The sequence below is a fragment of the Oscarella lobularis genome, chromosome 1, assembly GCF_947507565.1.
Source record: "Oscarella lobularis chromosome 1, ooOscLobu1.1, whole genome shotgun sequence".
Lineage (NCBI taxonomy): Eukaryota > Metazoa > Porifera > Homoscleromorpha > Homosclerophorida > Oscarellidae > Oscarella > Oscarella lobularis.
The window spans coordinates 4,749,268-4,769,490 of record NC_089175.1 but is presented as its reverse complement, the minus strand read 5'-3'; the positions used below and the strand labels follow the sequence as shown (position 1 = coordinate 4,769,490).

General features: G+C 43.9%; 4 protein-coding genes across 16 annotated transcripts; all 4 read left to right on the top strand.

The window, feature by feature from the left end:
• The first annotated feature begins 815 nt into the window (after window positions 1–815).
• On the top strand, window positions 816–6,760 carry LOC136188147 (uncharacterized). 6 transcript variants are annotated; one of them, XM_065975900.1, is made up of 23 exons: window positions 816–886; window positions 946–1,076; window positions 1,139–1,194; window positions 1,280–1,399; window positions 1,446–1,541; window positions 1,626–1,936; window positions 1,986–2,076; window positions 2,129–2,416; window positions 2,472–2,780; window positions 2,842–3,231; window positions 3,285–3,449; window positions 3,502–3,624; window positions 3,683–3,814; window positions 3,867–4,212; window positions 4,264–4,329; window positions 4,382–4,405; window positions 4,459–4,499; window positions 4,556–4,631; window positions 4,687–5,901; window positions 5,960–6,006; window positions 6,064–6,108; window positions 6,220–6,264; window positions 6,342–6,760. In XM_065975900.1, the coding sequence occupies exons 7-23, from the start codon at window positions 1,998–2,000 to the stop codon at window positions 6,653–6,655; spliced, it is 3,705 nt and encodes a 1,234-aa protein (XP_065831972.1). In that variant the 5' UTR covers window positions 816–886; window positions 946–1,076; window positions 1,139–1,194; window positions 1,280–1,399; window positions 1,446–1,541; window positions 1,626–1,936; window positions 1,986–1,997; the 3' UTR covers window positions 6,656–6,760. The 6 variants fall into 6 exon arrangements, with proteins under 6 accessions (XP_065831972.1, XP_065831965.1, XP_065831985.1 ...); XM_065975893.1 differs by having other exon boundaries at window positions 1,261–1,387; XM_065975913.1 differs by having other exon boundaries at window positions 1,261–1,399; window positions 4,574–4,631.
• A 344-nt stretch (window positions 6,761–7,104) lies between these two features.
• LOC136186977 (uncharacterized) lies at window positions 7,105–9,965 on the top strand. Of its 5 annotated transcripts, none has more exons than XR_010669810.1 (6): window positions 7,105–7,485; window positions 7,535–8,944; window positions 8,989–9,112; window positions 9,197–9,364; window positions 9,417–9,473; window positions 9,521–9,965. XR_010669810.1 is itself a non-coding variant. In XM_065974489.1 (5 exons), the coding sequence occupies exons 1-4, from the start codon at window positions 7,119–7,121 to the stop codon at window positions 9,339–9,341; spliced, it is 2,046 nt and encodes a 681-aa protein (XP_065830561.1). In that variant the 5' UTR covers window positions 7,105–7,118; the 3' UTR covers window positions 9,342–9,364; window positions 9,417–9,965. The 5 variants fall into 5 exon arrangements, 2 of the variants coding, with proteins under 2 accessions (XP_065830561.1, XP_065830549.1); XR_010669811.1 differs by having other exon boundaries at window positions 9,410–9,473; XR_010669805.1 differs by having other exon boundaries at window positions 9,197–9,473.
• Window positions 9,966–10,009: 44 nt separating this feature from the next.
• LOC136186968 (sterile alpha motif domain-containing protein 9-like) lies at window positions 10,010–14,116 on the top strand. Its single transcript, XM_065974463.1, has 2 exons — window positions 10,010–10,375; window positions 10,432–14,116. Exons 1-2 carry the CDS (start codon window positions 10,024–10,026, stop codon window positions 14,058–14,060), a joined length of 3,981 nt encoding a protein of 1,326 aa, XP_065830535.1. The 5' UTR covers window positions 10,010–10,023; the 3' UTR covers window positions 14,061–14,116.
• A 233-nt stretch (window positions 14,117–14,349) lies between these two features.
• LOC136183371 (protein sidekick-2-like) lies at window positions 14,350–17,866 on the top strand. Of its 4 annotated transcripts, XM_065969996.1 has the most exons (13): window positions 14,350–14,478; window positions 14,550–14,960; window positions 15,005–15,155; window positions 15,214–15,543; window positions 15,592–15,903; window positions 15,950–16,216; window positions 16,271–16,585; window positions 16,633–16,755; window positions 16,810–16,935; window positions 16,992–17,276; window positions 17,336–17,449; window positions 17,504–17,560; window positions 17,615–17,866. In XM_065969996.1, exons 2-13 carry the CDS (start codon window positions 14,907–14,909, stop codon window positions 17,782–17,784), a joined length of 2,304 nt encoding a protein of 767 aa, XP_065826068.1. In that variant the 5' UTR covers window positions 14,350–14,478; window positions 14,550–14,906; the 3' UTR covers window positions 17,785–17,866. The 4 variants fall into 4 exon arrangements, with proteins under 4 accessions (XP_065826068.1, XP_065826076.1, XP_065826053.1 ...); XM_065970004.1 differs by having other exon boundaries at window positions 14,550–14,687; window positions 15,008–15,155; window positions 16,633–16,935; XM_065969981.1 differs by having other exon boundaries at window positions 16,633–16,935.
• Window positions 17,867–20,223: the final 2,357 nt, after the last annotated feature.

The window sequence follows — 20,223 nt, the reverse complement described above, 5'->3', positions numbered from 1 at the left end:
AGTCTCCTGAGCTCGTTATACGGGATCAAGGAGAAGGTCTGGTGACAGGCTATGGGCTAATGGATGGTTACCTAACATTTATAAAACGTTCCTAGACTTTTAGCTAAACCTGCTCTTTGAGGGCATCATATAATACAGTTTCGGTGCTCCTGAATGAAATACGGCTATAAATCATTACTTCTTCTTCAGCAGACTTGTTGGCGTGTTGAGATTGGCACCAAAGTCATACTAAATCAGTAAATTCGTTTTTACCAGTAGCCTTAGTTAATCATTCTAAAATTGTGACAGACATTGCAACTCGAATTAGTATTTTGACCCCGCCGGAAACATGGTCAGCAACACCTAGTTCAGAAGTTCCCTCTCTTGATAAATTATGCTCTTAGGATGCAGGAACACCGCCAGATGACGCTTCGCTAGAAACGAACGCAGATCCCTCTGCACGTCATGACGGTGATGAACATCATGCAATGTCAATCTTTGATTTCTAATACAGTTGTAGCAGAGCCATCGGGCAAAGACATCGTGCTAAAGCGTCTAGTTGAAATCGAGCTCGAATTTTCACGCGAAACCGACGAGGAGAAGAGAGCACGACTTCGGCTTCGATAGGCGCGCGAACAGGCGAAGAACTTTCGCCACGATTTCGTGCCCGCTTTCGCCTGCATCAGAAGCTCTTTGCCCTGTTCGAGTTTCTTCACCGTTTCGTCCATCGCGCCGTCGCCGATTTGACCGCTTTCCGTCGTTGTCGGTTTCGTTCGCTGAGTCTTCGGGATCGTCGTCGTCGCGTCGCCTTCTTCGTCTGACATCATCAAGTGATATCAACACACAAGTGCCCGGGTCAAAACAGAACATCGCCCGTTCTCGGTTCACTATCGCTGCTGAAGACTGAGTGAGCGCAAACTTCTTTGAGTTGCGACGTATTCTAAGAGCCGCTCTTGACGAAAATAGCTGGAGGACCAGAAAAATCCGAGATTCGAGCTGTTCCACCACGGATTGTGGTTCTACTGCCGGCTCATTTACCGTATGCAGTTCCAAGGCACGAGCCAATTTTTTCGACGACGACTTGTCTTGTCCGTCAGGTCAGAACGCAGCCTTAGTACATTCAAATCGCCTTCTAACCCACGTCTACTGTCATTTGTAGGATGAGAAAGACACACAGGGCCAAAAAATGGTCTAAAAGGGACACAGGGAATTAAAGTATGCATTTTAGTGTTGTCCTGTTCGAAGAAGTCAATGTCAATTGGGCATTGTTCTACAATGTAGTGACGTTGTCATTGTACAGTCTCGGCGTTTGAGAAAACGTTCAAGTATTCGTCGTGGCTGTCGAAAAGCGAGACAGAAAGCGACGGAGTCTCGTCGAAGAGGATTCAGACCGATCCAGCTCCTGATCGTCTGATAATATGTTGTTACGCTCTCCGTTGTCATGACGTCAAATAATTCTTCTTTAGTTTCTTCAGGGATCCCGAGACTAGAAACGTGTACGCTAGTGGAGACAAGGAGCTACCAGTCTGCGTGTACCAGAGCTCCCATCGTGCACTTCAGAGGTGGACGATTATTTATAGTATCTTAATTTGTTACATACATTAGACAGCTGTATATGATATTACACTTACTTGGCTTTTTTATAGATCCTCAAGGCTGCCGAGCGTTCGGCACAAAAAAGTTCGCTTATTTCAGAGCCTTAGAGAGATACTGTACTTATTTTGAATGAGATCATCGTCGAGCGCTTAGCAGCGCACGCTATATAGCACGCAAGCAAATCGCATAACTCGCCGTTTCTCGCGGCCACGCCGCCCCTCTCGTCTCTTGATCTCCTTACACGCCTATTTATCGCCGACGTGTTTTGACGGCGGGTTCTCAGCTCTCCGCGTTCCCGTGAGATCCGGTCAGCCGCTGCCGACCGTCGAGGAGTAAATCGAATAAAACTTACGCGTTACCGGTAAGGCAGACCGCGATCTTTGAGTATCTGTGTGTAATCTGCTCTGTAGTACTAGGATAGAATGAACAGGAATATTTTACGTAATCTTGCGTCATCGCACCTCGTTCTACTAATCGTTCGCCTATTCGCAGTCGTACATGGTAAGCTGTTCGCCTTTTTTGCGGCGTTTTTGGTATTGAATAAAATAATTAGGACAAACGGTTCAATTGACGTCGACTCAAGGAGTCGATTTGGGTGAATACGTCACACTTCGCTGCTCCTTTTCAGACGAACGGTCGTTTAACTCGTCGAGTGTCGTCTATCGTCACAACAGGAACGTTATCGACGATGCTGACCCTTTGTTCAACATATTGCCGAAATCTGGTTTCGTGGCTATGCAGACACTACGTTTTAGAGCGGAGCGCAGTAGCAACGGGAGCTACACGTGCGAGCCAAACGGATTTGGCGAAAGCGAAGCCGCAATCGTTTACGTCGTAACTAGTAAATTATTTGATTATTTAATAATTCATTTTTCAATTACGTTATACTTCTGTAGATGATCCGACTATAGAAATAGAGGGACCTCGGAAGCGGGTCCTTTACGAAGATTCAGATCTGAATCTGCCTGCACTTGTTCGGTATCAAGCTGATACTGTTAAACTATGGGTTGTCCACAATGAGACAAAGCGCGTCATTCCGTGCTCGGAACGAAAAGAACGCATCTTTTCCAATGCAACCGTTGTGTTGAAGCTGTGTAGACTGTCGCGATTCGACGAAGGGAGCATTTTCGTTAAAGGCAAAGGACTTCTTCTTCATACGGAGGAAAATACGTTTGAATCTCAGTCAATTGATATGGACATAATAAGTACGCCCGTTGCGTGCAGCGGTCTCGTGTCTGTCGAAGTTAATTGTGCTTGTTGTTGTAGGGAGACCAAACAACGTATCGTTTACAAAAGAGGTTGGAAGAAATGGCTGGATTGAGCTTGCCTGGGAAAATACGCCCACCGATCCGAACCATCGATACGATCCTCCCATCTCTTACAGGGTCGAACTGTGGGGGCCTTCAATGACGGCCGTTCAATTTCAAGTTTTTCAACCGAACATCAGCATTAACGTTCGAAATTTGAACGTCAGTGAAGTCGATGCTTCTGTCTCTGTCGTGGCCGTTGGGAAGTACACGGAAAGTCGTCCGAGCTCAACTAGAATTTCCACCGGTCTACCGAACAGCGCGCTCAGCGCGCTCATAACGCCTGAAATTCCTACCTCTGAAAATCCAACTCCGTTTTTTACGTCTAAAATGCTGACTAGCAAACCGGGTAAGGTTGGCCCTTTCTAATTTTTTGTCAGGCAATTAATTATCGTCTTGTAGAAGAAAACGCAACCGTTGCAGGAAAATTTGCTGCTTGGATTGTTCCAGGCGTAACAGCGGGAGTAGTGATAGTGACGAGCGCTTTCACGATCGTCGTTTTCATCATAGGTAAAAAAGGCAGCTGGTTTTGCAACGGACAATGTCCACCTGGTGATGAAACAGGGAGTAAGACTGAATCCTAAAAAAGACACTCTATTAGCACGCTATTGTTTTTTAGATGAGGAACAGGGTAATTCAATAGGACTTACCAATACAGAGCCGCGTAGCACTGCAGAAGTTAAAAAAAATTGTCGGACTGCCAGTGGCAATAGAGAAGGTGCTGAAGAACCGCTTTCTGAGAGTAAGGCCTACTGCTAAAAAGAGTCGATGCTGTCTGTATTGGCACGATCTCTTTTCAGATGGGCAGCAGGGTAGTTCAACGACGCAAATGGAACATGTCGCCAATGCAGACGTTGCTTCTTCAAGAAATCAGACTGGTTTGGATACGCAGCAAGAGCCTGAAATCTTCGATTTGTGTAATCCAGGAAAAGGTTTTGCCTGCTAATTTCGAATGTGTAAAATGCCTGTCAAACTTTTCCCTAGGCGATAGTTCAGCACTTAATTTGGAGGCGTTAGAAATGGTACAAGAACAAGCAAAGTGCACCGAGGAACAATTGAAGACCAAAGCGGACAAGAAAGACGTGGATGAGATCAAGGAAGGCTTAAAGGAACTCCGCCGGGAGAAAGATCGTGACGTAGAGGAACTCCGGGGAAGAGTTAGTGAACTGGAAGAAGCCCCCAAATCGTTCACAGTCACATTGACTGAAGATCGGTCAGAACGTTCTAGGTTAAAAGATAATTGTAGCTCCGACAGAAAAACCAAGGAGATTGCCGTTTACAATGACCACTTTGGTCAAAACGAAGCTAAACTCACGGATGATCTTGACAAGTAAGCATTGTTATGCTCTTTGCTTATCGTTCATTACTTGATATCCTCTAGGTCAGACCCAGCAAAGTGCACACGAGTGGCTTCTTCGTTAATCGAAAGCTTTCCGATCAACTCCCCGTGAGCTAATTAATTTTTTGATTACTTTTATGTTAATTATTGTTTTATTTAGTCCCGTAAATCAAGTTTCAACTGTGTTAGTAAAATTTTATTTTTATTTCCACGTTTTTTTTTAATTTTGGCATGTAGAAGCGACTTACATCTCTATGACCGTGCAAGAATTAGTTCAGGTCAGACAATGTGCAGTAAGTTGCATTTTTGTGCTACGTGTATATACAATGCATAGATGCTGAAACATCGTTAGGCTTATCGTCGGCAGCAGAAAGCAACGGAGGGAAAATGAGCATGATGTCTTCTTGGAGGTAGCAACTATACTTTGTGACGTCCTTAGTTTTGTTTTCTATCAAGTTGTCTTAGCGATGATGCTTTTGACGAATTGGACAAAGCGTGCACTGATGCAGCTTCAGTAAAGTCATCATTACTGGAAAATCTGCTTCAGCGTCTCCAGAAAGAAAGTGTATCAAACCAAATCGGCGTAGAAGGAAGCACTGTGGCTCTGCCATTGTCTGACGTTACTGATGCGGCTGCAGTCAAACCACCTTTGCTGGAGCCTTTGCATCTGTGCGTCTATAAACAGTCAGTGACTTGCCTGCCCAAAGGAACTGTGTCAAACCACATCGGTGTAGAAGGAGGCAGTTTGACTCTGCCATCATGCGGTGTTTTGCTAATAATTCCACCTGGAGCGATAACAAGTACAACGTCGTTAGGTGTTAGACTTTCTCTCTTTGTTTCAGACAAACCTGTGGACGTAGAGGGTAAAACCGCCTACGTCGGTGTTATTGAGCTCTTGCCTCATGGAGCCGTTTTTGCAAAGCCGGTGATACTTAGATACAAACTAAGACATCACTATAAACGTGGTGCTGACCGTATTGAAAATCAATATCGTCTGTTCTACGGAGAAGGCAAAGAGGTTTCGTTTGAAGAGTACGATTTTATGGGAAACCTTGAATCTGCACGTCATCCTGTTTCTTACAAAGGCATCATGGACGTTTACTTGCGAGACAGCTGCGTAGAACTGTTCTCTACAACCTTTTGCCGTTATTGCACCGTGGCCATAATTGGTTCCTATTACGTTTGGATCGGTTTTTTTATTTATCCGATTGGCGTTTATCGCGGAAAAAGAAAATGGAATTTAAAAATTGTCATTTCATGTACCTGTTCAGAAAATGTTGACAAAATTAAAGTGAACCTTTTTGATAAAAATTTCCGTTTTGTCAACGAGAAGCGTTTCTGCTGCCCAGAACCCTCTCTCAACAGTGGACAACGACTTGAATTTTCTTTAAATGAAGAAGACGAATTCACCTCAAATTTTACCTTGACTTCCAAAAAGGAATTTAGGGAAGACGAACTTCGCTCTGTTGTAGAGAAAGACAACGAACCACCTTTTTATGTGGAAAGAGATGTCGTTGTCAAGTGCCCAGAACAGATCAGTTGTAATCAACCATTGATATTCAACTCCAATTACTACAAGTACTATGAGCGTATCTCTTCTTCTCCTCATAAAAGGTTGTTGAGCCGCGATGAGGTGTTGGTTTTGCTTAACACTGGCAGTGAAGCATCGTCCGACTACAGGTCAGTTAGTAGTAAACTGCGTTATCTTTTCTCTAACATAATCCCTAAACCTAACTAGAGTCAGCGATTCTGACGTTTCAGAGCATTCTCAGGAAAGAAGATCAAGTAAGGCATAAACTACATTGTAGTTGTAAGTATCTGGGCCGTGATACCTGCCTGTAGCAGATGAAGTTCGAGAGGCATCTTACGCTACTGCTCCGCGCAAAGGTAATGAACTTTATCCTCGGTCAGTTACTGCAAAGATTAGGATCTGACCTGACAGAATTAATGCTATTATGCTACTAAATCAGTAATCTAATTATATCTCTTATACTGTAGGCGAACGACTATGTGAGTCAACGGCTTCTATTTTGTCTACTTCAGGTACTTATATTTTTGCACGTTTTACAACTGATAAGTAGTTCTTCTGATACTTCAGCCTTGAATTTTTGCCCTTTTAGGTTCTTCACTGCCTAAGAACGTTGACTATAATTTGAAGATGGCTGTTGCTGAATTAGCTCAAGCAAAGTGGCAACGTCTTCTTTTATGTTTGGGACTGGACGAAAGAGTCATTTCTCAATACAAAGAGCAAACTTACGATAATGTTGTTAGGGCGTGTCAAATAATATCTGATTGGAAGCTTCGCGAGGGGATACAGGCTTCAGTGAGCAAACTTATAACCGCTTGCGATAAATGTGGCATAAGTAAGGATGAAATTCTAAAAGAATACACAGAAAGAGGTTTATGGGGGACTAGAGTGGAGACTGCAGTGTAATAGACCTTTATGTTCATATTTTATTTATTGGACCGCATTTGTATTGTCCATTGAGTACCACGCATGCATACAGTGGTTTAGAAATTCAATACTGCAGCACGTGAAGTATGTCTCGTGATCAGTTGCGCGCGCTCGCGCGAGACGGCACAAACAATGGACGCTAGAGAAGCCGGGCCCAGAGAAGCCGTCATTCGAGAACGAAATCGTCCTTCTCTGCGGCCATGGAGGTCAACTGACACTAAAGGAGCTCGCATTAGCATACGAGCGCCAGTCTGACGGCCAAAGTTTCAGTGATAAGCATATATGATTATGATTGTAGCAGGCAGACGCTAAGAGTAGCGAGCTTCCTGCAAGTCTTAGCAGGCATTGCCAGCAGAGATTAAATAGGAGTAATCTCTGTTGCCAGGCAAGTTGTTGCCGCATGCGCATTAGCGATCAGAACAGGAAATTCTGGTTTCGGCGAATGCTGGAAAGGATGCAGCATTTGTGTGCTTATCTTCTCTTTTTTATCCCACTTGTTCAAAATCCAGCGTTGATGGGACTCCGGGGAGAGATTTACATTCCTCCGAAAGGAAAAGGAGATCTGATTGTTCTGTTCTCTGTACAAAATCCAGCAAATATAAGCTTTCGATCGGCTCATGGCATGATATGCAAACCTAGAAACGGCGTCCTCACCATTACACAAGTCTCAGAGCCAAAAATGGTTCTTTACGTCAGAAATAGCGATACTAAGGCATTTGACACTTTGACTAGTCGTGACCGCGGATCCTTTCAATGTCATGCTCAAGATCGTACAACTTTACTGATAAATTCAACAGCTAAAGTTCACCGTAAGTGAATATGGATTCTTTATGTTCAAAAGTTAACTGTATGTTGTAGAGAGGCCAAAAAAAGTATTGAGTCATTCACCGAGTTTGATAGAGCAATCTTTGGGGCAAAGCATTTTGTTGCATTTTGTTATTTCACTACTAATCAGACCCTCTACTGATGCAACTTGGGAATTTCGAAACGTAATTAATAAACCAGTGGGAGAAATATCTAAAAATAAAACGAGAGAGTCAACAGACCTTGTAAAACTTGAACAAACAACCTCTTTGGATCTTTATGGGGACATCAGACCCCCTACTAATGTAGCTTCGAAATTTCAAAACGTAAATGATAAACTACTGCGAAATATATCCAAAAAAAAAACAAGAGGGCCAGCAGACCTTGCAATATCTGGACAAACAACCTTTTGGGATCTTTATAGGAATGTCAGACCCTCTACTAATTTAACTGATGACTACATGTATGTAACTTGGACAGTTCGAAGCGGAAATAATAAACCAGTGCGAGAAATATCTAAAAATAAAACAAGAGAGTCAGCAGACCTTGCAAAATTTGAACAAACACACTTTTTGCATTGTCGTATTTTTATCGAAAACGACCGGTATGTAGTTTGTGGATTTTGGGAATTTGGAAGACTAGTACGAGAAATATCTAAAAATAAAACAAGAGAGTCAGCAAACCTTGAACACATTCCTTGGATCTCGTTTCGAAGCGTCACTTTGATCCCAGATCGGGAATTTCGAAGCGGAAATATTAAACCAGTGCGAGAAATATCTAAAAATAAAACAAGAGAGTCAGCAGACCTTGAACACATCACTTGGATCTCAAATCGGAAGTTTCGAAGCGTCACTTTGATCCCAGATCGGGAATTTCGAAGCGGAAATAATAAACCAGTGCGAGAAATATCTAAAAATAAAACAAGAGAGTCAGCAGACCTTGAACACATCACTTGGATTTCAAATCGGAAGTTTCAAAACGTCACTTTGATCCCAGATCGGGAATTTCGAAGCGGAAATAATAAACCAGTGCGAGAAATATCTAAAAATAAAACAAGAGAGCCAGCAGACTTTGCAAGTCGTAGGAATTCAGAAGCCTTGTTCTCTTCTTTTCTGGAATATTTAATTGAATTTTTTTCAAATCTTTTAGATAACAGCAAAGCTGTGATCTTTGCTGTCTTGGCAACTTGTCTTCTTGTTGCTTTGTTTCACCAAAATTATCACAATTTTTTATTTCTTCACGTGACTGTTCTCAGCAATGGAAAGCAGTATAAAAGTCACCCGCCAATCAGAGTTATCGTCCATATTGACGAAACTTCTAAAGTGATAGGGAAAGATGCGCCGTGGGTGAAATGCATTTTAGAAGAATTCTGCATCAAGTCGCCCAGAAAGTGGATTTTTGTCAAAGAGGGATCAGATTATGTATCGGAAGACACCGAAGTTTCTGATAAATCTTATAAAACAGGTATGACTCAAAGCTGTAAGACTACAAGTGGAACTGATTTTTAGGCAATCGAGCATGTGACACAACGGCTTCTACGCCAGATACTCAAAATGCTGTAGATTGTCAGTCATTGCCTGATGAAGTCGATGATGATTTAAAGCTTGCTGTTGCTGGGCTTGCTAGAGCAAAGTGAGAGCATCTTCTTCTTTCTTTAAAACTGGATGATAAGAAAATTATTGAATATCAAGAGTTGTCTAAGAATAATTTTGTTAGAGCCTCCGGAGTAGTAAACGATTGGAAGAATCAGTATGGAAAGAAGGCTTCAGTGAGAGCTCTTGTTATAGCTTGTGATGAAATTGGCATATGTAAGGATGTAATTGTGAAAGAATACAAAAGGAGGAGGCTACTGTCTGCATGAATCTCTCAGAGACTGTTTGTTCGGTAAAGCAACTTTTAGACCACTTATTTTATTAAGCTTGGATATAGCGTATAGGCACCCTTAGAAACATGTTTGGATCTGTATCAACTGCAACGAATGTGATTGTCAAATGTAAGTTACCAATGCAGTGCGCACTTCAGAAAATAATTTTTTTGCAGATTTCGGCCTTCTCAAGATTTCAGTCAATCCACCTTTCCATAGAGTAGTTGAAAATTATAACGTTAGCGTATCTGTAGACTGCAACCCAGCTTCGTACAACATTTAAATAAGCAGTGAAGAAGTCTGAGCGTAATAGGAAGACATTCGACTATGATTTCAAAGCAAATTTATCTGACACAGAAGGGTGTATCAAATAATATCTGATTGGAAGCTTCGCGAGGGAAGAAAGGCTTTAGTGAGCAAACTTATAACCGCTTGCTATAAAAGTGGCATCAGTAAAGACGAAATTGTAAAAGAATACACGAAACGTTTATGGGGGACTAGAGTGGAGACTGCAGTGTAGTAGACCTTTTATGTTCAGATTTTATTTATTGGACCGCATTTGTATTGTCAATTGAGTACCGTGCATGATTCATAAGGTGGTTTAGAAATTAAATTCTGCAGCACGTGAAGTATGTCTCATGTGATCAGTTGCGCGCGCTCGCGCGAGACGGCACAAACAATGGACGCTAGAGAAGCCGTCGTTCGAGACAAACTCAACGAACTCGTCCTTCTCTGCGGCCAAGGAGGTCAACTGACACTAAAGGAGCTCGCATTAGCATACGAGCGACAGTCTGACGGCCAAAGTTTCAAACGAGAAGGCCTCGGCGGACTCAAGCACTTCGTTTCGAAGCACTTCTCCTTCAACGAAACGACAGGCATGATCAAAGCACGCAAAACAGCAAAAAAGAAGAAGAAGAAGGCGCGCAAGAAGTGCACTGAAAACGAAACCGGAAAAGAAACCCTCGGGGGTGCATCCCCCTCCCTAAGTCCCCCACTTTCCCCGCGATCGCGTGTACAAACAAGCCACCCAGGTAGTGCACGGCATCTCATAGATTAGAGGCATTGCGATCTATATTCGCCTTCGTAGAATTGCATTCAACAAAAGACGCGGAGGTGCTCGACGCGGTCGTGGACTTGTCGCAACAGGTTCACGATCTTCCCGACGCTTTGCTCTCAAGGCTTCAGAAGCAGCCCAGCCTCGCTCAGAAGGTCGTCGAAGAGGCGGCCGGCATTCCTCAGTGGGACGTCTGGAAGACCATTCAAAACGAATGCCGATCGTTCGACGCGAATCTGATTCAGCTGATTCTCGTCGGCGGCAGCGTTCCCGATGCGTCTCTCGGTCACGTCGCTCTCTTTCGTCAAATCGTTTGGAAGGCTGTCATAAATGTCGATCCCGACTCGGAGAACCGAGGTTTCTACAAGGCGTTCAACGTGGCCGGCGGTAAGCAGCAGCTCTTTGAGATGTGGATACCAGAACGTATCCGAGATCTGAAGAATGCCGATTTGGCCGGTCAGATTGACTGGAAGAAGATTCCGTGGCTCTTCGCCAATGGGCGTTTGACGGACACGAAACCTAATCTGCCCAAAGAGTTCAAAGCCTGGAGAGCTAGCTGGTTGAATCCGATTGGACGCTTCTTGGAAGCGCTCATAGAGCAGCTCGATAAGCAGAAGCCAGTTGCAACTGTCATCATGCCCTTCAAGGGAGCCGACGCTCTCATGATCAAAACGCTAGTTCAGAGGCTCGACGAAGGGCTTAGCGCCAACAAGTTCACCGCTAAGCATGTTCTGATTAACACGGAAGAGGCAGACATGCCTATTGTAGAGGACGATCTCAGTATTGATCTTACGGTGTGTCGCATTCCTTCAAATCTTCTCTGCCTGGGGCTTGTCACTTGTCTCGGCTGCGCTCAGTCCAGATCTTACCTATTGCCTAGCGCAGTGAAAGACGCTAAAGTATCACTGAAGGAACAGGAGTACCTTTATCTTCGAGAGTGCCTCCATCCATTGTATGAACAGTGTGAACTAGAGAACGTTGACGAGGATCTTTCGGAAGAGGAGATGGACGAAGTACTTCGACATCATCAGGAAGCGTTCTTATCCGGACAACAGATATCTCTCCTGAGCTTGAGGTATGACCACGACGCTCGTCGCACGCTCGTGGACTCGCTACGAAGCGATATTCAAAAGCAACTCGAACGACAGGCCGTTTCCACAGCTACACCCACTGTCATCGAACTTCTTCACAAACCCGGCACGGGCGGCTCGACAATCGCGAGACGAATTCTTTGGGAACTTCATCGGACCTATCCGTGTGCTATCGTGAGAGAGGGCGTCGCCGGCCGAATTCTAAGCAGCGACGAGGAGGAGAGGTGCTTCAGCGACATAAGCATTCGCATCTCCACGATTGAGGAGATAACGTCGGCGGCTCCGCTGATTCTCATCGACGGAGAAAGCGGCTTCTTTCGTCGTCAGGGATCCTCGCGTCGGATAGCGGAGATGCTGATGAGTCGCGGGAAAAAGAAAGCGGTGATTCTTCACTGTCTTCGAGGAAATGACTTCTCAAAGACGGCGTCTCCTTTGAGTGGTAAAGTGGACGTTAAACTCTCGCCTGAGGACAGGAAGAAATTTGAGCAGAAGTACAGCCATCTTCTATCTAATACGGTCAAGGGGCTCTCTCGTACGTTCCATTTCCCTCTCTGGGCATTCTTAGAAGAATTTAAGCCTCGTCTGGAAAAGATAGTATCGAGCTCGATTGAAACCTTCAGCGAATCTGACAGACAGATAATCCGTTTCGTTGCCCTGATGCAGAGATTTGCTGGACGTTCTGTTCCCCCGGCTCTCGTCTATATCCTCTTTCTCAGGAGAGGCAACGAAAGCCACGGTCCTCCGGGCTGGCAGCAGAACTCACTATATGGCTTACGATCGCCGACATACGACGAAATTTACCGCATGCTGAGTGAAAGCATCAAGAGTCTATTAGTTCAAAATAAACGAGAAGCCGGATTTTCGTATGATTTGCATCATGTTCTCGTTGCGGACACCGTACTCCGCCGTCTTTTAGGCGGTAAAGACGGCGGAAACACGTTGACACTGCTGCCGCGGTATATCAAGGAACTCTTGGATCTTTTGGAAAGAGAACTAGTCGAGCCAGATTACGTCGATCTCTTTGAAGATCTATTTCTACACAACAAGGACGGAGATAGCTCTCTGAAGTTTTCGGTATTGGTGGAGACGCTCAAGCGTACTGTTAGCGATTACGACGAGGTGGGAGCTCTTCTAAGCAGAGCCGCATCTTTCTTTCGCATGTACCGATTCTACTCTCACCTATCGCGATTTTACATTTATAGCTTGAACTACGACCCGCCTCAATACGGAAAGGCGCTCGAAACGATTGCAAAGGGATTTGAAGTCTGCAAGACAGGAGGAGAGCGCATGCAGCTTTGGGACGCTCGAGGACTAGTTCATCGTTTTCAGCTGCAACGAGCCATTCGCAGCGGCGAAATCGATTCGGTTGGGCGTTTAGAAGAGATGGCTTCTCTGGCTTTGAAGGCGTACGGAAACGCCGTCACATCTCCGCCATCTTGGCCTAATCCTTTCGTAGGAATGGTTCAGGTGTACATGCACTGTATTGATTGGATGTTGAAGAATAAGTGCAATGGCGAAGCCGCCTTTCTTCTTCAATATCTGACGACTAGTAGCCCCCCTTGCTTCAAGGGCTGTCTGAGCCAATGCTTCTACTTGATTCAAATCGTGCAGAGAATTACGGCGACGCAGTCGCTGATGGACACTGAGCACACCGTCTCTTTGATAAACGAGTGCAAAGCTAAGCTCTGCTTTATGGAATCAGCAGGATCAACGCGGAGAAAAAATGTCTCGGCATCCACGTCTTTAGCTTCGTCGGAATCGATAGTAAAGCAATGTCAAGAGCTGATGTCACGTCAGCGCGGTTTGCAGTCAGGGCGCTCGGAGATCAGCAATGAAAAAGAATGGAAGCGATGCCACATCCAATTGATAATGAATCACCCTGATTTTAAGTTGGAGAAATTACCCGCCGCTCAGCTTCGCTTTCTGATAAAACTCCTTTTGGAACTGGTCGACCAGCACAAAGAAGTCTACTTTATACCTATGCTCTTTAAAGTAGGCAGCCATCTCAAGTCAGATTCCGCCAATAATTTTATCACGCTTGATCGCTGCATTCATCTTGCGAGCATTTGGCAGCAGCATAAACGCGATTCATACGATCCCGATCCCTTTACGTGGTTTCATCTATATATGTTTTATTTTCTTAAAATATTGGACGATGATGCATTGAACTTTGGCACGAAGTACTTCGAAGCGGTGAACAAATGTCGCGACTTGTCTCAAAATAACACCAACCGCTTGAAGCCGTATTTCTATTTGGGTAAAGGCACTGGACTTTCCGCTCTCGTCTATCGGCGTGCTCTCAAACTGCCCAGCGACGAAAGCCAGCTCGAAGGGTTTTGGCAAAAAGAAAGCCGTGGACAGCTCAAAGAGTTAAAGGGTCGAATTAAAGTTAGGTCAGGAGCTCGCAAGAAAACGTACGTTTTTATTGAACTCGTCCAAGGACCCGGCGTCGAAATATACGCTGGAAGGATGGGCGAACCAGGTCGCGACTTCCAGACCGATCAACAGGTTACGTTTGTTCTCAGTTTTCACTTTCGCGGTCCCACTGCACATGGAGTGGTACTTTTGTAGTTGAAGCGTTTATTTTACAACGACATGCAAGTATTTATCTACTAGGTGGCATATAGGTACTAGACTGTGTATACAGTTATTTTTATATTAAACGTTTTAGAGGATTTCTGATAGGTTCAGATTTTTTCTGCCAAGCACGTACACCGCCGAGTGCATTTCTCTAGCATCTTTGAGTGTACTACGTCACACCACACCATGACCGTGGTCACACCGGTCACACCAGGTCACACCACACCATGGCTATCAGACACCGACCCCAGACACCAGAGTTAAAAAACATCCGGGCCCCCTGTGTTAGACTTCTTTGAAGGCCTCCAAAGGCTAAATTTCGACTTTCCACTATCATCTGAACTTTACGCTGATCTAACGTCTTCCAGAACGCATGAAAAGGAGCGATGGGAGCCCCAAGAGGAATAAAGTACAGTTACGTAGCCGTCGGACAGCTCTGCTGTCACTGATGACTACAGAGAATCTAAATATGCTTTTTAGAGACGCATAGTGCCTCTAGCTAGGTTGCAGTGCGTTCTAAATACGCGCTCAGCGTCTATATCCGAGAAACGTGCCGACGGGATCACCTTCAATAATCCGATTCTCCTTGACTGAACTTTCTTTTCTTTTCCTTCACACGTAAGCACGAAGGTTCCTGCAAGACCACTGAGTTGATCCAATTATAGAAGTACGTACGGTGTACAAATCAATAGCTGTTTGCTAGCTGTCTTGGAGAGTAATACGGTTTATTAAAGCCAGTTGTAAAACCAAGACAGTTAACTATACCTCTGAAGAGAGGCTCAGTAAACTGGGTATTTGTGGTGTTGGCATCCAACTTTTCTACAACAGAATTAAAAAATGACGCTGGGAAAATTTCTACACGTTCCATCTGACCCTGAGTCCTATCGATTAGTAGGTATGGCATCTGCTGTTCTTTACTTACACGAATTTTGTAGCAGGCAGACGTTGAGAACAGCGAGAGTTTCTGCCGCATGCGCATTCGATCAGCCTCACAGCTAGGAAAATCCGGGTTTGGCGAATTCTGGATGCAGCATTCATGTGCTCATCTTCTCTTTTTCATCGTTTATGTAACAAAGCAGCTAGGATGTAGGTTGAGTCAGATCACTTGGAAGTGAGAAGTGAACTGATTTCCGGTGATTTTTAGCTGCACTCACATTCGTTGAAAATCCGGCGTTGATGGGAGTAATTTACACTCCACCTAGAGGAGCAGGAGATTTGGTTGTGACATGCTCTATGCAGAGTGCAGCAAAGATCAGTTTTCGTTCTGCTGATGGTATGATATACGAACCCGGGAACGGAGACCTCAACATTACACGAGTCTCAGAGAAAAAAATTGTTCTTTACGTCAGAAATGACGATGTAAAGGCATTCGACACTTTGACCAGTCGTGACCGCGGATCCTTTCGATGTCATGCTCAAGATGTTACGACTTTAAAGGTAAATTCAACAGGTGAATTTCGTTTTCAGGTTGGAGGTGAGTGCATAGATTCTTTAGAGTTCAAAAGTCAACTATATGTTGTAGAGGAGCCGACAACAATATTGAGTCATTCACCGAGTTTGACGGAGCTATTTTTGGGAGAAAGCGATTCGTTGTTTTGTGTCACTTCAATAATCAGACCTCCTGTTAGTGCAGCGTGGGAGTTTCAAAGCGGGAATAGTAAACCAGCGCAACAAATATCCAAAAATAAAACAAGAGAGTTAGCAGACGCTGCAAAACTTGAACTAACAACCTTTTTGGATCTTGATGGGCGGAAAGAGGACAACGGAACATATCTATGTATTTTCAGAAACGTGTTTGGACTTGTATCAACTGTTATAAATGTGATTGTCAAATGTGAGTTACAAATGCAGTGCGCACCTCAGAAAATATTTTTTTGCAGATTTGGACCTTCTCAAGATTTCAGTCAATCCAACTTCTCATCGAGTAGTTGAAAATAATAACGTTAGCGTATTTGTACAAGTAGACTCCAACCCAGCTCCACGCAACATCTCAATAATTCTCCATGGCGTGGTGAAGAAGTTTGAGGCTAATAGGAAAACATTAGACTATGATTTCAAAGCAAATGTTTTTGACGCAGGAACATACGTAGTAAGAGTGGTCCACGTGTCAGGGATTGTACAAGAAACCTTTGATTTGACTGTTCTCAGTAAGGGACAAAGCTCGTTGTCTTTGCTCTTGGTCTTTAGCTCCTGTATTGTAGGTTTGCCGAGTAGGGTGCAGTTTTTCATTCAGAAAATCACTCACAATTCAGTGACCTATAACTGGACGGTTGGCATGGACGGTAACGCTGACATAACAAGAATTACACTTTGCTGTGGAGAGAGCGCAAATGACGTTGGTCAAAATCAGTGTTCCGCTTCTGCTAAGTCGCAAGACGTGCTAACCTCTTTCCGTTCCTCAGACACGTTAGAAGGCTTGCTTCCAAATACGACGTATTATTGTGAACTCTTTGCTATGAATGAAGTAGGTCAAACTCCAACTGGATCCCCACAAATAATTACAACAGAATCAACAGGTTAGCTGAAGTAATTTGAAAATACATCTCAGGTCCTTTCTGAGTAGTTCCAAGCAAGCCAAACATTACCAGCTGCGTTTCAAGACACGAAACGTCTCTTACCGTGAATTGGACAACGTCTAATGGCGGCAGCGCAGTTAAACGCTACCTAATAAGATATCAAATCGTTGGTAGTATAAATAGCTGGACAAATCTCACACAGACAGAGAAAATTTTGCAAACAGAAGGCAGCATACAACTGGCAGAGCTAAGCAAACAGTCGAAATACAGAGTAGAAGTAGCAGGAGAAAACAGTGTTGGAACGAGTCTGTTTGGACAGACTCAAAATGGCGAATGTTTGACTACATGTGGTGAGTATGCATAATGACAACTCCAACGTTTTTGGTAGAAATATGGGTTTGAGTAGATTTGTTGGCACCAATTCAAAGTCTGAGTCGTTCACTAGTCGCTCTAAAAGGCGGTTATGCAGTTCAGTTGTTTGTGGAAGATAGGTGTGGAAATGCAACGGAATTTGTGTCCAAGTCCTGCGCGGAAAAGCCACTGAAAACCGACTTTGTTCCACTCACTAGACAGATGTTTTGGGTGAATATTACAGGTGTGGAAATGGATCAACATTGCATCATGATCAAGGCAATTACAGACAATGGAGTAAGCAGCAAATACGCTACTATTGAAATAACTCTTCGTAGAGGTAGGAATTCAAAAGGCTTGCTTGCTTCTAGCAACCTTTTGTTCATTTGATTTGTTCAGAGTCAAATTCGGCAGATGAAATCAAAACTGTAGCGATTTCTGTGACCACCGCCGTCTTGGCGTCCTGCCTTGTTGTTGCTCTAACAGTTTTTCTCTACCGAAGATTCAAAAGAGGTACGGGAAAAGCAGTCGTGTAGGGAATAATAATCTATAGTTATTATGCACAAGGTCAAGTGACAAGACAGAAGAATAAAAAGCCGAAGGACTGTGATCACACAGGCAAACGTTAGTTAGACACATGTGCAGTGATTTCTAGGAGAAGAGTCATTTGTGTCACAGGGTTACCAGCAACTGGACCTTTGTATGAAGAAGTGGAACTGAACGCTGTGAAGCAGCCTGAGGCACCTATGCAAGACTCGAGAGCATACGGTATCCTTCCACAGGCAAGAGACGAGACATATCTCGTTGATTCGCCAGCTTATGCTCGAGTTCAAGCGAAAACATCGTAGGGACTTCTGCTTCTTTTGTTGTTTGCCTATGCTCCTATGCAATAGCCTACTACAGTAGTTCAACCGTTCAATCATAGATCTTTAAGCCATGTTTCGCCATAGTTCAACAGGGGCTCAAACAAACGCTAGTTAGGACAACGTTGAAAAGCCTTTTCGGAGGAAATCTGATTCAATCTTGTCTCTCACTTGCACAACTTCTGATCACTGTAGCCGAGTAGACCTATTCTTCACTTTCACAGGAAGAAGGTTAGAGAAATTCGGTCAATTAAATTACTGCTATAGCTCCAATTATTTCTAGTCAGTGATCATATTCTTGGCTTGCTGCTGCCTGGTTTTTCAACTAAGTCTTTAGTTGTGGAAAGTTCATTCCAAGAGGAGTGACCTGTCGTTTTTTTGTGTTAAGCATTTTGGGTAGGAAATAGTTTTTTTTTAATCGGAATTTCAAATGAGAGTAAGTTTGGTGTGTCAATATTCCATTTTGCTAAATACTGTAGTGCAATTTACGTTATCTTTCATGATACAGCGACGATGTACAGTATAATATGGTCTATTGTACATGCCAACTCGGGTAAAATTATTCCTCTATAGAGTATTGGATCACGCGTTAGATACGTTTAGGACTGGCGCACGTGGGAGAAAAATTGCAGTTGTTATGCGAGGAATGCAAAACGCAGGGGATCGAGTGACTCGTAACTCGTGTCTATGCTCGAACGCAAGCAAATGTCGGAACAAAAGATCTGGATAGCTCTGTTTCCAGAAGAGCCGCTCTTGAACCTATCTAAACAAACCATTCTCTTGCAAAGGTGATTGAACCACGGTTGAACAGGCTTGCAAGCATTTCGGCGTGTACGTCAACAAGTCAAAACATCCGGGCCCACTCAAAGTTGTATGTAAGTAGTACGTAGCATTCTATTGACTTTTTGTTTTGGCGCTTGTTCTCCTTGTTATTGGAACCGCAATAGGTCTGCTTGTTTTGGCCTGTCTTTGCAAACTTTGCTCAACGTCAAGTACAGGCTCGGACCAATCAACTTGTTGACATGGAAACGTTTCTTCCTTGCAAATGTTACTTTTGAGTGTGTGTTCTTGTGCTCTAGCGGTATTTGACAGTGCGAGCTGCAGTCTCAACGTGGCTGAGTACATAAAGTACATGTAGTTATCAACCCTGATGCTATTCGTTCGTTCGTAATCGTAGCCAGTTTGATCACGGATTGATCCGTGGTTTGATGCGTTCAAAAAATTCCTAGAATTTACAGTAGCTTATGAAGGTACTTGACCACATTTGTCAGCAGATTTCAGCTCCCTTTGAGGGTAGAAAACGGAACCTCGTCAGAGGCATTCCCTTTTCCTACGTCTATGTCGTAGACTTGCAGCGACAACTCCTGTATCGAAATGAGGAAGACGTCACCCCTTCTCGCCGGTAGCAGACGATCATTCGACATGTTTCCTGCGATTCGCGCCCGCTTATCGCCTAGTTTAGCTCTTCAACGTCTCGGAAAGTGGACGAGGACATCATCAACTGATAGGGGAGGGGTCTTCAATTATGGACAGTCCCGGAAGGTCCCGTGTTTGTTCGAGCACTACGGTATCAGTACCCCACCGTTCGAGCTCCCCCATACCTCATCTTAGAGCTAAAGGAAAGAAGATTCTGTGGTAGGAGTTTCGGGTGCCTGCGACTGCGCATTTGCATGCTGACGCACAAAGTTTACCTAACCTCGGCGGTTTTTACACGAATGACGCGGGCGCTAATGATGGACACCCCCGTATCTTCGCCGCACTTCAACGTATCCATGCATGCTATATATCAAACGAAAGCTCAGAGATTCCTCTTTCACATGATTCGCGCGGTAACAATTTTTATAAACAATTCGGGTAGAAAACCGCGTTTTCGTAAAGCCGTGAAATATTCTATTACGATCTACTTCTTTTGAAGCAACCTTTTGTCAAATCTATTATACATGCTAGAAATGTCTTTTCATCATACTAAGAATGTCTTTCCTTAAAATTCGTTGTCAAATTCAATGCCACTATGCTTGCCTGTATGCTGATTCGCAAGGCCGTAGCTCAAATCCCACTTTAATCTACTTAGAAACACTGCAGACCTAATTTGGCACTAAATTTATTACGGCTGTTCTTCACAATTTGCAACGCGGAGTGGAACAAAGGAAGCTCACTCGCATATCCGGAGCATAGCCAAAACTCTTTCTTCTTTGGCAAAGTATGGTGCTACAACAGTGTCAAAAATCAATAGATTAGTGTAGTAAATTTGGAATACCGAAAAGTGAACAGTAAACAGTCATTCACAATTGAGTATTCACTATTCACTTTTCAGGATTATTATTCAGTATTGAGTATTCACTTTTTACTGTTCAGTATCACTAATCCATCATTTTTGACACTGTTGTAGCACCATACTTTGCCAAAGAAGAAAGAGTTTTGGCT

Bases quoted from the DNA above. Each gene is read 5' to 3' on its own strand.
- LOC136188147 (XM_065975900.1), top strand. From the start codon at position 1,998: ATGAACAGGAATATTTTACGTAATCTTGCGTCATCGCACCTCGTTCTA. The intron at 2,077-2,128 runs GTAAGCTGTTCG...TAAAATAATTAG, and splicing joins CCTATTCGCAGTCGTACATG to GACAAACGGTTCAATTGACG. The intron at 5,902-5,959 runs GTCAGTTAGTAG...AAACCTAACTAG, and splicing joins GAAGCATCGTCCGACTACAG to AGTCAGCGATTCTGACGTTT.
- LOC136186977 (XM_065974489.1), top strand. From the start codon at position 7,119: ATGCTGGAAAGGATGCAGCATTTGTGTGCTTATCTTCTCTTTTTTATC. The intron at 7,486-7,534 runs GTAAGTGAATAT...TGTATGTTGTAG, and splicing joins TTCAACAGCTAAAGTTCACC to AGAGGCCAAAAAAAGTATTG. The intron at 9,113-9,196 runs GTGAGAGCATCT...TAATTTTGTTAG, and splicing joins GCTGGGCTTGCTAGAGCAAA to AGCCTCCGGAGTAGTAAACG.
- LOC136186968 (XM_065974463.1), top strand. From the start codon at position 10,024: ATGGACGCTAGAGAAGCCGTCGTTCGAGACAAACTCAACGAACTCGTC. The intron at 10,376-10,431 runs GTAGTGCACGGC...TCGCCTTCGTAG, and splicing joins TGTACAAACAAGCCACCCAG to AATTGCATTCAACAAAAGAC.
- LOC136183371 (XM_065969981.1), top strand. From the start codon at position 14,907: ATGACGCTGGGAAAATTTCTACACGTTCCATCTGACCCTGAGTCCTAT. The intron at 14,961-15,004 runs GTAGGTATGGCA...CGAATTTTGTAG, and splicing joins ACCCTGAGTCCTATCGATTA to CAGGCAGACGTTGAGAACAG. The intron at 17,277-17,335 runs GTAGGAATTCAA...TGATTTGTTCAG, and splicing joins TGAAATAACTCTTCGTAGAG to AGTCAAATTCGGCAGATGAA.